This window comes from Plecotus auritus, assembly GCF_963455305.1.
Source record: "Plecotus auritus genome assembly, chromosome: 5".
Classification (NCBI taxonomy): Eukaryota; Metazoa; Chordata; class Mammalia; order Chiroptera; family Vespertilionidae; genus Plecotus; species Plecotus auritus.
This window is the reverse complement of record NC_137776.1, coordinates 3,079,662-3,093,519: the sequence shown is the minus strand read 5'-3', so window position 1 is coordinate 3,093,519 and position 13,858 is coordinate 3,079,662. Positions and strand designations below refer to the sequence as shown.

Sequence of the window (13,858 nt, the reverse complement as noted above, 5' to 3'; positions counted from 1 at the left end):
CAAAGTTTTTATACAGGGCAAGGCAGAAGTAGGGTTACAGTTGTTCATATGGAAAATAATAAATAGTAATACAAGAATAAACTGTTTCACATACTCACAACTATAAACCTACTTTTGACCCACTCTGTATTTGTGTGCAATGATATCCTACTAACTCTTTAGTGATAAATTAAGGATGTATACAATATTCCCCAAAGCAAAAACTAATGCAAAGTTAATAAAGGAATTAAAGTTAAGTATTAAATTATATTCCTTTAACCTGAAGAAGGCTGCTTCCCCAAAAAAGGAGGAATAGAGGAACAAGACAGAGATGAGATAAACAAAATAAGAAAATGGTAGACCTAAACCCAACCATGTCAGTCATTAGATTACATGGACTGAATATTCCAATTAAAAGGCAGGTGGCCAAGCTGAATTTAAAAAGAAAAAAGAAAAAAAATCCAGCTATATATGTCTACAAGAATTACACTTTAAGTATATAGACACACTGCCCCAGCTGGTTTGGCTCAGTGGATAGAGCAGTGGCCTGCGGACCAAAGGGTCCTGGGTTCGATTCTGGTCAGGGCATGTACCTTGGTTGCAGGCTCCTCCCCAGCCCTGGCCCTGGTCAGGGCTCCTGCAGGAGGCAACCGGTCGATGTGTTTCTCTCACATCAATGTTTCTCCCTGTCTTTTCCTCTCTCTTCCATTCTCTCTAAAAATCAATGGGAAAATATCCTCAGGTGAAGATTAACAAAAACAAACAAATAAATAAAGGTGATTAAATGTTTAAAAATAAATAAATAAATAAATAAATAAATAAATAAATAGACACAGACTGTTCAAAAAGAAGAGACTTATGTATTTACTCTAGCATAGTTTTTATTGTTATTTTAGAGTGAACTCCTACTTATTTAAAAAAGTATGCTGTGGAACGGTATGCCATGTTATGCTGGCAGCAGCCTCATATATTTTGCATTTATTAAATCTCTTGCATCATTTTCTTTTGTGCTTGATTTAATCTCATGCTTTATAACATTAGCGTAGTCTAAACGTACAGTGTTTATAAAATGTACAATAGTGTATAGTAATGTCTTAGGCCTTCACATTCACTCATCACTCACTCACGGACTTATTCAGAGCTCCACTCGTGGTAAGTGCCCTATAGAGGTGTACCATTTTAATCTTTTATACCATATCTACTGTATCTTTCCTACATATCCCCGTCTTTAGGCAGTGCATGACTATATATTTATACAATTGAATATAATCGATTAAAAATGAACTATACAGATACACTCAACAAATATGATGAAAATCACTAAAATATTTTGTTGAGGGGATGACGCTAGGTATAAAAGTACGTATGATTTTATATATATACTAGAGGCCCGGTGCACGAAATTCGTGCATGGCGGGGGGTGGGGAGTGTGTCCCTCAGCCCAGCCTGCACCCTCTTCGATCTGGGACCCCTCGAGGGATGTCCGACTGCCTGTTTAGGCCTGATTTAGGATCGGGCCTAAACAGGCAGTCAGACATCCCTCTCACAAGCCAGGACTGCTGGCGCCCAACTGCTCGCCTGCCTGCCTGCCTGCCTGCCTTCCTGATTGCCCCTAACTGCTTCTGCCTGCCAGCCTGATCACCCCCTAACCACTCCCCTGCCAGCCTGATTGATGCCTAACTGCTCCCCTGCCAGCCTGATTGCCCCTAACTGCCCTCCCCAGCAGGCCTGGTCACCCCTAACTGCCCTCCCCTGAAGGCCTGGTCATCCCCAACTGCCCTCCCCTGCAGGCCTGGTTCCCCCCAACTGCCCTTCCCTTCAGGCCCAGTCGCCCCCAACTTCCCTCCTCTGCCGGCCTGGTCACCCCTAACTGCCCTCCCCTGCAGGCTTGATCGCCCCCAACTGCTCTCCCTTGCAGGCCTGGTCCCTCCCAACTGCCCTCCCTTGCTGGCCTGATCGCCTACAACTGCCCTCCCCTGCAGGCTTGATTGCCCCCAACTGCCCTCCCCTGCTGGCCATCTTGTGGCAGCCAGCTTGTGTCCATAAGGGGGCAGCCATCTTGTGTGTTGGAGTGATGGTCAATTTGCATATTATTCTTTTATTAGATAGGATAGAGGCCTGGTGCACAGGTGGGGACTGGCTGGTTTGCCCTGAAGGGTGTTCTGGATCAGGGTGGGGGTTCCCTTGGGACGTGGGGTGGCCTGGGCTAGGGGCCTGTGGTGGTTTGCAGGCTGGCCACACCCCCCAGCGACCCAAGTGGAGGCCCTGGTATCTGGGGTTTATTTATCTTCTACAATTGAAACTTTGTAGCCTTGAGTGGAGCCAAGCCTTCTGCTCCCTCCGTGGCGGCAGCCATTTTTGTTGGGATTTATTTATCTTCTATAATTGAAACTTTGTAGCTTTGAGTGGAGGCCAGGGCCGGCCAGGGTGGGCGGGAAGCTTGGCTTTCTCCATCGCCGGGGGCAACCCAAGCCTCTGGCTGGCTCCAGCTCTCTGGCCACCGCCATATTTGTTGGGTTAATTTGCATACTCGCTCCTGATTGGCTGGTGTGCGTGGCTTGTGGGCATGGCGGAGGTACGGTCAATTTGCATGTTTCTCTTTTATTAGATAGGATATGAAGTTTAAAAACTGGAAAAAGCAAGCTAGTGTGATGGAAATCAAAACAGGGCTGTGTATAGAGATTGGCTGGTTCAAGTGGCATAAGGGGACTTTCTGGGGTGATGGAAATGTTCTACATTTTGGGGTAGTGACCATGGGTCTACACATATGAAATGCACTGAGCTATATATATGGTTAAGATCTATGCATTTCACAGCAACTACATGTTAGCCAATTTAAAAATCCATTTAAGAAAGCACTGAAGGCACAGGTACTAAAAACAACTACAACAAAAAGACAAAATAGTCAATCCCAGCTCCAAAGAGTTCCTTATACTTTTGCTATCACATCAACACAGAATAAACAATTCCCTGAGCACCACAAAAGAAAATTTACAAACGTTAATATCCCATTTGCTAAATAGATACTAGTAAAATTCAATTCAATATAATAACAAGCAAAATTACAGTGATTAAAATTATAATGGTTTCATAGCTAAACATGTATTTTTTCAGTTACTACTTATTTCTCATTTTAGAGTCATCAATGAAAAAAAGGTACGAAATAATGAACATTTAAAAATTTTACTGGGTTCTAGCATAATTGTTCGATCAACCCTTTTCTAAAAAATTGAAGTTTCTGTTTCTCCAGGCCTAGGCTGAGGTCAGGCAGCACTGTTTTTTAAAGTGTTCTATGGGTGATTCAAATGCATATCCAGAACTGAAAATGACTATTATTATGTTCAGCAAAGTGTAGTGGCGGAGAGCACAGACCACCGAGACAGACTGCCTGGTTTGACTCTGTCACTCAGTAGCCCTGTAAACCTCGGCAAATTGTTTAATTTTTCTGTGACTCAGTATGGATAATCTACAGCTACTTCATAGCAGAATAATACCTGGCACATTGTAAATGGTGATGTTTGATACTATTATTTTCTATCAAGATACATAATGAAAAGGGAACACAATTTGACTAATAGTTAATAATTATTTAAGCAACCTTGCTAATTTCTTTTTTAAATTCAGTTTTAAATTTGAGTCTAGAAAATGTTATCTCTTGTTTTAAGAACTGTAAGAAACGGGCTGAATTCCACTGTAGGTAATATGCATAAAACATTTTTGAGAAGTATGAATAGATCTGTGTCAGAAAATAAAAATGCTGTTAGTGGGAGAGCTATATTAAATGTTCAAGTGAAATTAAGAGACAAGAGACCAAAGCATGTTGTTTAGTTGGCACTCAGTACTTGTTTGTTAAATAAATGTTATCTGGATGAGAATGTAAAAAGTCCTTGTTTCTCTGTAAACTGGGCAAAAAATGCCTCTTTTGGTTAGTCACCATGTCATATTCATAATTTTTTACATTATTTTCTCTCATTTCTACTTAGAATCTGAACTTCTGGATTAGCTATATAAAACACATGATTAATTTATTTTCAATATTACTACAATTAAGTATTTTTAGCTCCTGGACATTCCAATTCAAGATTTCCTGTACGGTGAAAAATAAGTTCAAGATGAAGGTCACCATTTGTAATTAATTATAAAGCGCAAATTTTCACATATGGTACTAATCTTTTGATTTACTCAAGTAATCAATTTCATGAGTTTCTTGGGAAATATGAAAAGTTATGTCCAAAGGAATATTAAGTGAATGTTAAATAAAAATATCTGCTACCTATGACTTAAGGTCGTTAAGGGATTTATTAACTGGAATGGAAAAATTATAATTCTGATTTGACCAGTAATCAGTTAAAATGATGCTTTAGTGACTAAATATTACATGTAGCTACATAGTTTATATACCATTTTCAATAATGCCTCCATTACAATTTATTCTTAGCTATTTTAAGTAGAAACATGTTCATACCTACTGCAAAGCAAAGTTCGAGCTAACATCAATTGACTGAGAGCCCAGTGGCAGGTCACATGCCAAAATCTGGTTTCTAATCCACTGGAGGAGGGGAATCACGGGGGAGGTAGGGGCACGAGAGCCAGAAAGGAAGAACTGAAAGACGGAAGTACTCCTGGTCCAGCCTGTCCTAAGTTCTCAGCAGAAACCCCTAATTCTAGTTCTTTTTTTTAAAATATATTTTATTGATTTTTTACAGAGAGGAAGGGAGAGGGATAGAGAGCTAGAAACATCGATGAGAGAGAAACATCCATCAGCTGCCTCCTGCACACTCCCCACTGGGGATGTGCTCGCAACCAAGGTACATGCCCTTGACCGGAATCGAACCCGGGACCTTTGAGTCCGCAGGCCAACGCTCTAGACACTGAGCCAAACCGGTTTCGGCCCTAATTCTAGTTCTTTCTCAAGCTCTGTTATGGCTTACAGAACCCTTTCATGACCTGGCCTGCCTTTCTCCATCCTTCATCACACTCCCATAAATTAAACTCCTATCAGAGAGGGCACCCTTCAGTTCCCGAATAACATCATTTCGCTTCTAGTTTCTGGGCCTTCTTACATGCTGTTCCTTCTCTCTAGAAAATTCCCTACATCTTTCTGATTAATTTCTATTTAGGGAAGCATTTCCTGTCCCAAGATGAGATTAAGACCAACTTCTAAGTGTTTTCATAACTCCCTATATTTTTTAAATTTTGGGGGGTCGATGGGGGAAAAGGGACATCTGTAATACTTTAAACAATAAAGACTGAAACAGCTCATCCTATCCTATGATTATTGTTTTTAAACTGTCTTCCTCCCTACGCTACACCATTCAGAAGTAGAAAATGTTGACTTATGACTGTATTTGAAGTGACTAGCTAGAGTACACAGAGCCTTGTACACAGAATGCCCTCAACATCTATTCCCTAACTTAAGGAAGGGACGCGGAAGGGAAGGTGGGAGGGAAATGGCTGAGAAAGGCTTAAGAGCAGGTCAGCGATAATAAAACTATAATTTTCTAACAAAATAAGTGATGCCAAAAAAAGGTACTCTAGCCAAGTCAAAAGGCATTTTCCATTCTGCTTTTCCATAAATAAGAAGTTAAAAATTTTTTTTAACCCAGTGGATGGAAATATTTGAACATTCAGGTCACATGCAAGCTCTGGAAACTTACTTCAGTTTCTCCTCTTCACTCAATGTCTCCCACAGTTCTTCAATTTGTCTTGTTGCATCCTCCAAACTGGTCTTGGAATTTTCTGTGAGAAACTGACCACGATGATCTTGAACAAAAAGGGCACTTGCTGACATGGGTTTCTTGATTACGCGGCTGCTAATTAAATCATACGCTGTAAGCTGTCCTGATTTGCTATCCACCACATTTGGCTTTTTGTTACCGGAGCCTTCACTGAGATTCTGTGGTTCAGGGCTGGGGTTATTTTTCTCACCTACTTTACAGGCTAAGCTTTCTTGAGGCACCAAAATTTTCACAGGTTCAATGTTTTCTCCCATTGCATTTTTGAGGGCATTTCCCCTGCTCCAGCTGTCTGCACCAATTTCCAAAGACTTCTCGGGAACTGCTTCTTTCTCATTTCCCCCACTCCCATCTACACCGCCGTTTTCTGGTTGGGCGTGCTTAACAGAACCTACAGAACAAGTTTCAGTATATTCCTTCTGCGTGTCCTCACTTGATACATGACCCATTGGGATCTCCAGAAATGTATCTTTAGTGTTATCAATGTTAGAATTTTCACTCATAAAATGGTCATCATAATGGTCACGAACGTGTACATGATTTAAACAACTGTTAATGTTTTCTCCAGGTTCATCAGTATGCGCATCATTTTGAAAAGAAATGCTCGAAGTATCAACATTTGGACAATTACTTCCAGATGATCCCGTCTTATTAAAAGGCACATCTGTTTCTGCTTTTTTACTAACAACTATGTCAGCTGAGGAAACATCTGTTTTATTATTTTCGTAAGAATTTGTACTAGGTAGTGATCCGTAAAAAGTTGTCAACAGATTTTCAAGAGCAATTAAAACAGATTCCTACAAATACAAATTAACAAATGTTAGGAGAAATTACAGAAAAAATAAATAGACAAGATTTAGAATAATATTTAAAAATATGTATAAACAAGCAAATCTCCTGTCACACAAAGATGGTTAGGATAGTATAAGTTTGTAAAGAACATAAGTTTAAAAATGTATCTAAAAAAGTTTACCTTATTCTGTAATAACACTTGACTTTTATCTGGTGTTAAATTTACATCCACGTCAGCTGTAGGAACGTCAATTTTCAGAAAGAAAATGGGATACAAACGAGTCGATTCCTTTAGGCACTTCAGACTGTAATAACGTCGGATTAGCTAGAAATATATGTAATGAATAAAAGACAAAAAACCCACATAAATAAATATTGCCATCCATAAAATAGCACCAAAAGAAGAATATTCAGCTGAGTGGATGTAACTGCTTATAAGGAAAACCAGTATCTAAACAGTAACACTCACTTAGAGGCCTTGAACCTGTGTGAGTGAAGTACAAGCATTCATTAAGCAGTACAAATATCCAATGCAACTGGCTTCATAGTTATAGATCATAGTGTTCGCTCAGCTGGCGTGGCTCAGGGGTTGAGCATCGACCTATGAACCAGGGGGTCACAGTTCAATTCCCAGTCAGGGCACATGCCCAGGTTGCAGGCTCGATCGCCAGTGTGGTGCGTGCAGGAAGCAGCCGATCAATGATTCTCTCTCATCACTGATGTTTCTATCTCTCTCTCCCTCTCCCTCCCTCTCTAAAATCAATTAATATATATATATATCCAATGTCAAAATCCAGAGTTTAAATCCAAATTCTGTTACTTCCTGGCTACAAGATCAAGAAAGTGACTAACATTTCAATTTTTTCTCATCAAAAATAAGAAAATAACATATCACATAATTGTGAAGACTTAATCAGACATCATATGTAAGGTACCTAGAAAAATATTTAATAAATGTTATTGTATCTCTTTCTCCTTTTCCTTATCCTATATAATAAAACCCTAATATGCAAATCGAACGAGTGGTGGAACAACTGGTCACTATGACGCGCACTGATCATCAGGGGGCAGGCGCTCAACGTAGCGATTGGGGGGCGGGGCCGGCCGTAGGCGGTGATCCGGGGGCAGGGCCGGCCAATGGGCAGCACCAGGCCGCCAGCCAAGGCAGGTGCTAGTGGGGGGGCCCCCGATCGCCCCACAGATCATCCCTGATCGCTGGCCAGGCCTAGGGACCCTACCCTATATATTGGGAACAGTCTCTTAGATTTAAAAATTAAAACCCGGCAAGGCCGCTCTAACACTGAAAAAACAGGGTGATGCAGCGATGATATGCATGGACTCTGGCTTGCACATTTTGTGGTCAGCCCTGATTCTGACACTTACAACTGTGTGACAAAGCCGATTACTTAACTTCTCTCTGCTTCAGTGTTTCCACCATAAGATGGGAAAATGGTTCTACGGCCTCAGAAGGATCACGTTATGTACTACTTTTTATAATCAGGGCAAAAAGATGTAGCTGCCCACACAACAGCAAGATGCCTTTCACCTGTATGGTCACTGGTGCATGCAGCATCCCGGATGGCGAGAGGAATGTCTGACCGCTGGTTTAGGCCTGACGTCCCCCGAGGGGTCCCGAATTGCAAGAGGACACAGGCTGGGCTGAGGGACCCCCCTCCCCCGTACACAAATTTCATGCACTGAGCCTCTAGTTTCAGAATGAAGTCTTAGAAGTAACCCTTGTAACAAGTTGACAAATGACAGAGCTAGTTTTCATTTCTGATGCAAGCAATGCTTTTTTTTCTTAAAGAGATTACCTTTAATATGTCTTTTTGGTGTACTGGCCGACTGTTTATAAAGATGAAACTCCTTTCTGGGGTTGAAAGACTTGTGGAAGAGTGGTCTGCATCATGCTTTGGCAGAAATCCACTTAGATAAATCTATAATTGTAATTACAGAATTAATATGCAATGTCACAATAAGTGTGGTTCCATGGGTCTGGCTACATACAATACATTACAAGTTATCAAAACATAAATACATTTTCATCTTATGGTCTGATAACCATGTCTTGAGCATTAACTTCAAATAAAATATTGGAAGCATGTTAAATTGGTGTTCTCTGCCTCTAACTCTCTCCTTTTACAATTCTATGTTAAGGAAAAATGGACATTCATAAAAGCTTCATGAATGGGCATATATCTTACTGCAAGAAGACATAAATACTGCTCTCTCTGCTCAACTTTAAATTCTGTCTTTTAAAATTCTTTCCTTTTAGCCACCTTTTCCTATAAAGAAGTGGCTGTTTCTATACTTATTCTGAGTATGCTATAAAGCCAATCTGACTGGGTTTTATTTCTGAGTTAAAAATCTCTTGCTCTTTGGATTCCAAGATGGCTGCAGAATTCATGGAAGCTACACAAACCTGCTCCCAGCCCAAACTGGGTTTATAGCTAAATTATAAAGCAATCAACCTGAATAACCAACTGAAGGCTAGCTAAACTGAAATAGAGTAACCAAGAACTTACAGAAGCAGCCATGTAGAGACTGGTAAGAAGGGCAGAGACTCCGAGAAGGCTAGCCCCCACCCTCAGATGTGCTGGTGGCTGCAAAACTCCCGCTCCGAGGAGCGTGTGACACAGGGAGCCCCAACCAAGAGCAACAGACAGGAAAGGAGCCCCCACAGCATCCGGTGGTGCAAGTGAGTGGGAATTCAGTCCGTCTGGGAGAGCCAGACACCGCCTTCTCAGGGAGGAGCACTCCTCTGGCTACAGCACCAGCCTGGGGGGGGCAGGGTCCAGACTCCAATTTCTGCCTCCGACTGCGGGCAAGGCCACACTGCCGAACGTGGTTCTAGCGGGTCTGCTGGCTACACCCAGCAGTGACTTTACGCGGCCCCCTTCTTTCTGGGGGGAGGGGTGGGAGGGAGGCTCGAAGCTGGGACACTCCAAGGGTTAGACTCTCGAAGGCCATTGTCTGGGACTTGGATGACGTGCTTAGCCACCTCCTCTGGGCTAGACGGGCTTGGTGAAGTTGGGCAAGGTAGGGGGGGGTGAGGGGGATGGGGACACCTGTAATAGTGTCAACAATAAAAATAAAGTTTAAAAAAGTATCTTGCTCTTTGACATTGATTACAGTGTTGTATTTTTTTTTTAACATATTTTATTGATATTTTACAGAGAGGAAGGGAGAGGGATAGAGAGCTAGAAACATCGATGAGAGAGAAACATCGATCAGCTGCCTCCTGCACACCTCCCACTGGGGATGTGCCCGCAACCAAGGTACATGCCCTTGACCGGAATCGAACCCGGGACCCTCCAGTCCGCAGGCCGACGCTCTATCCACTGAGCCAAACCGGTTTCGGCTACAGTGTTGTATTTTATCTTATTTTTCATTTAGAGAACTCTTTTACAAACAAACCAATTATTTATTTAGTATTTTTATGCATTCTTTCTCCATTTTACAAATATAAAGAGAAGAAAATGAAGAAGGATCCTAGAAAAAATTACCAATGAGAAGAGAGCCACTGAGGGAACAGGAGGCAAGGAAAATGCTCCTACTTTCCCCTTTAAAGATAACACAATCTTTAAGAACACAATTCAGAGCCAGACCGACAAGATTTAATCCCAGCCCCGCTGCTAGCTATGTCCTCTTGGTCCAGTTATTTAAAATACAGGCCTACAATCTATCTGAAACAGCAGAGCCAGATGTGTTACTGACCTGTTAATAACAGGAAAGCTTCAGCTTAGGGTTAGGAAAGTCAGAGTCTGCGGGGTTGCTATTTTCAGTCCCCCAGAAACCATGGGGCTCCTTAACAACACAGCCTGAGGGCCGCCACCCATGTCTCTGGCATCGCTGCCCTTGGCAATAAGTGTTTGAGGAAGGAAGACACATCACCAATTTTAGAACGCTAAGTGCATTACTGTCACAGTGCCAAACTGTGCCAATCTTAAAAAGTAAATTAGTAAAGCTGGATAATCCATTTCAAAATGATACTACTTAATTAACTGCAAAACTTCACAGCACTTAGAAATGGTTGTATAATTGAACAGGTAACATGAGACCCTTCTTAAAGCACCTGCTGAGCATCAGGGATCGCCTATTTAGTCTCTAAAAGCCTTACTAAGCTTGTGGATTTAAAAAGGCTGCCCCAAATAGGTAATTATGAAGACTGAAATGAAGAAGAAATTGTGAATACTGCTAGTGATTTCCTTTCACACCATCTTGACCGGCCACTGAATAATTACTATCCCTCCCAAAATACTGAGCTTTTAAAAACAGCTTAGGATAATCTTAAGAACTAACAAACTATATTTATGTTACATGGAAAAAGTAAAATCAAAGAGCAAAGTTTTATACAATGCTATAAAAAGTGAAAATCAGCTAGGTCATGGAAAAATGATATCGATACAAGACCAAATCAGTGCAACAAAATAAAAAATTAGATGAAGGGCCCTACTACCTACCCACTTGTCAAACCCATCTCTTCTCCTCCACCCGATCCTGTTGGAACAACAGTAACTGGTCTCCTCACACGAGTCCTTCTCCCATTTCAGTCAACCTCTAGAACACCATGGAGTTATGTTCCTACGGTAATACTTTAAGTACTCTGGTCAGGATAATGGGATAAGTCATGTAGAAATGTCCTTCTCCCCCATCCCAACTATAAATAGAAGGCACAGAGAGCTAAAATTAGATTTTACAATAATTTCAAAAGACCGAACCATTTTTAAAATGACAGACGTAAAGATGTTATGTGTGAAAAACGTTAACAGGGCGTGCTGGCTGAAGTCCGGAGTCGTATGTGCTGTAGGACCAGAAACCAGCTGTGACAGCTGGAAATTAAATTCTGTGTGGAAAGAAGGACAGAGAACACGCCCATACAAAACATGGAGTTGAAACCAGCTTTCCAACTTGAATGGGTGGCTGCGATATCCTCCCTCCAACCCAGAACCCCAAAATGCTTAAAAAGACCGTGTGTGGCTGTTTGCAAGGGTCACAGAAAGAGCACACACAACTCCAAAACAAAGCGAAGGGTAAGCCCAATCAGCTAGGCAAAGGGGTCCCTAAAATCTTGGCAGGATGAAAGGCAGTGACCACTAATCATAGCACCTCATTTTGAACTGGGGCTGGGAGGGGGGTGGTATCTGCCAAACTACGAGGAGGGAGAGAAAGGGAAAGAGGGGGAAACTCTAAACGACAAATCTGCATTCAAGGTGATTTTGCAAATTAAAATTTCAAAGCATGTAAACTAGCAGAGAATGAGAATATTTTCTCAGGAAAGTAGAAATGATAAAGCATGAGAAGGACTTTGACTTTACTATGTGTACCATGCTTTCAAAAGAGTAACGGAAAAAAGTCAATTTTATAATAACCCAGAAGATAAAGAAATCAAAACTAACAGCTATAAATTAAGTTTAGCAGAGAACAGAAAAATGCATAAATTCTGAATCCTAAAAATAATATCACCTAGAAGACAGATGTCAAAAACCCCCAAAACAGAACTGGAGAGCTCCACGAAGCCAACAAAACCACACGGGGAAGCAGCTAACAGATGCTCCCACGGCAGTGGTGCACATGGGGCCACCGCCGGTAACTGGAGCTTCTTCCCAAGTGGAGTTCCTGGACAAAGAAGAGCGACCTTTACCACTAAGGGAAGAGAGCTACAAAGATTCTCTACCCCCGGGGTTCCCAGTGGCCATCCGCCAGCCGAGTCCGGTGAGGGGCGTTGATGAGTAAGTCTCACAACTTACAGGTGTGTGAGGAAGACAAAAACGCAGTGAGGGGGCAGCTACTAGCAGCTGGCAAACCAAGTTAAGATTGCCTTTGGACAGAAACGAGAAGGTGTCGAAGAAACTCTGACATAAAACAGCTCTCCTGACAAGCCCAGAGAGCATGCAAGGGTGATGGGTGGCTGCTAACAACGTAAGAGAACACCCGTCCAGACTGTGCACGACAGAAGATGGTATTTAGATTACTCTCACCAGAGACACACTCCAAAGGTTTATCGTTCTGAAAGCCCAAGGGACCGGGGCCACTCGTTTTCCAAATTCTCCCATTCCTCAACGCAAAAATACCCACATGAGGATGCATCTAAAGTTTGGGTATCTCTCATAGATTACCAACAGCCCTTATGAAATTCTATCTCAAGAAAAGACCTTTAAAAAAAATCAACAGGCAAGCATAGATCTAAGCAACACATCTCAATACACATCAGAGGAAAAAATTCCCAACTGCAGAACTGCTCATGAGACAGTCCCATCAACACATGGAATCATACCTGGTCAAGGTCTATGTCAGTACTTTTCATACTTCAATGCGCACCTGGAGACACCTTGTTAAAATTCAGACTCTGATTCAGTGTGTCTGGAATGAGGACTGAGATTCTTCGTTTCTAACCATTAGCTCCCAGGTGATGCCAATGCTGCTGGTCTTCAGACCAGCCTACGGCAGTTAGAATTTCTAGAGCACAGACCACAGACATCAAGGAGGACCTCCTGTCACACACTTCCCAAGTCACCAGTGTAGGCAATAAAGCCCCATGAAGCCACAGGGAGCCTATGGGAATGTAGACAATACCCTGACTATCCCAAGTCAGCCACCATCACCCGTCTTCGGTGGCATTTGGGTGTGTCGAAACTAAGTGAGTTCTGAAAAACAGGATCCATGTCAGATCATGGCCACACTCCAGGCATTGCAGCTGGCCACTAAGGCTGGCCGGACTCCTTCCTAGGGCAGAGAGAACTCTTAAGGCATTAAGTGAGCACAAGCTCCCATCCAAGACTCTACTAAAATGATAATAATTAAAAACTCAGCACTGCAAAGAGAATAAGGGGGAGCCAGTAGCAGAAAAGAGATTCCCACAAATTATAAAAAGAGGGAAGAGCAGAACACAGAAGCCAACTGTCCGGTAGAACAGAGAACCTTCAGGCTGAATCAGCAGACACACAAGAACCACAAAAGAGCTCCTTCTTCAAGGAAATGAATGAGGACAGTCTTCCACAAACCAATTACAATTTAATTTAGTGCTAAGAAAGGGAGGGGGGAGGAGGAAGTGGAGGAGGAGAAGGAAGAGGAGGAGGAAAAGGGCGGGGATGGAGGGAGATAAAGTGAATTTCCCAGGGCAGTGAGCATGGTTGTGGAGGAAGCCCCACCCCATAACTCAGGCACAGGACCAGGATCTTATAACTTAACAACGGAGTGGAGCCGGACAGCCACAAACACCAAGTTCCCAATCAGACTTGCTATTCAGGGGAAAAGACAGCAAAAGAATGAGAGGCGTGGAAAAAAAAGAACCTGATAAGCAAAACGAAATTGACCTCCTAAGACAGTGGTCGGCAAACTGCGGTTTGCGA

At 42.3% G+C, this 13,858-nt stretch overlaps 1 protein-coding gene across 10 annotated transcripts in view; it reads right to left on the bottom strand.

Annotated features, from left to right (window-relative positions):
* The window catches only part of PMS1 (PMS1 homolog 1, mismatch repair system component), a 106,161-nt gene that overhangs the window by 49,595 nt on the left and 42,708 nt on the right, over positions 1-13,858 (bottom strand). For all 10 annotated transcript variants that reach the window (XR_013960553.1, XR_013960554.1, XR_013960555.1 and 7 more), the window contains 3 exons: positions 8,321-8,443; positions 6,688-6,831; positions 5,637-6,511 (listed from right to left, as the gene is read on the bottom strand). Coding sequence is in view for 7 of the 10 variants with exons in the window: in XM_080667304.1 (XP_080523430.1) it covers positions 5,637-6,511; positions 6,688-6,831; positions 8,321-8,443 (1,142 nt within the window). In the remaining 3 variants the exon portion in view is untranslated. The remainder of the gene's footprint in view (positions 1-5,636; positions 6,512-6,687; positions 6,832-8,320; positions 8,444-13,858) is intronic.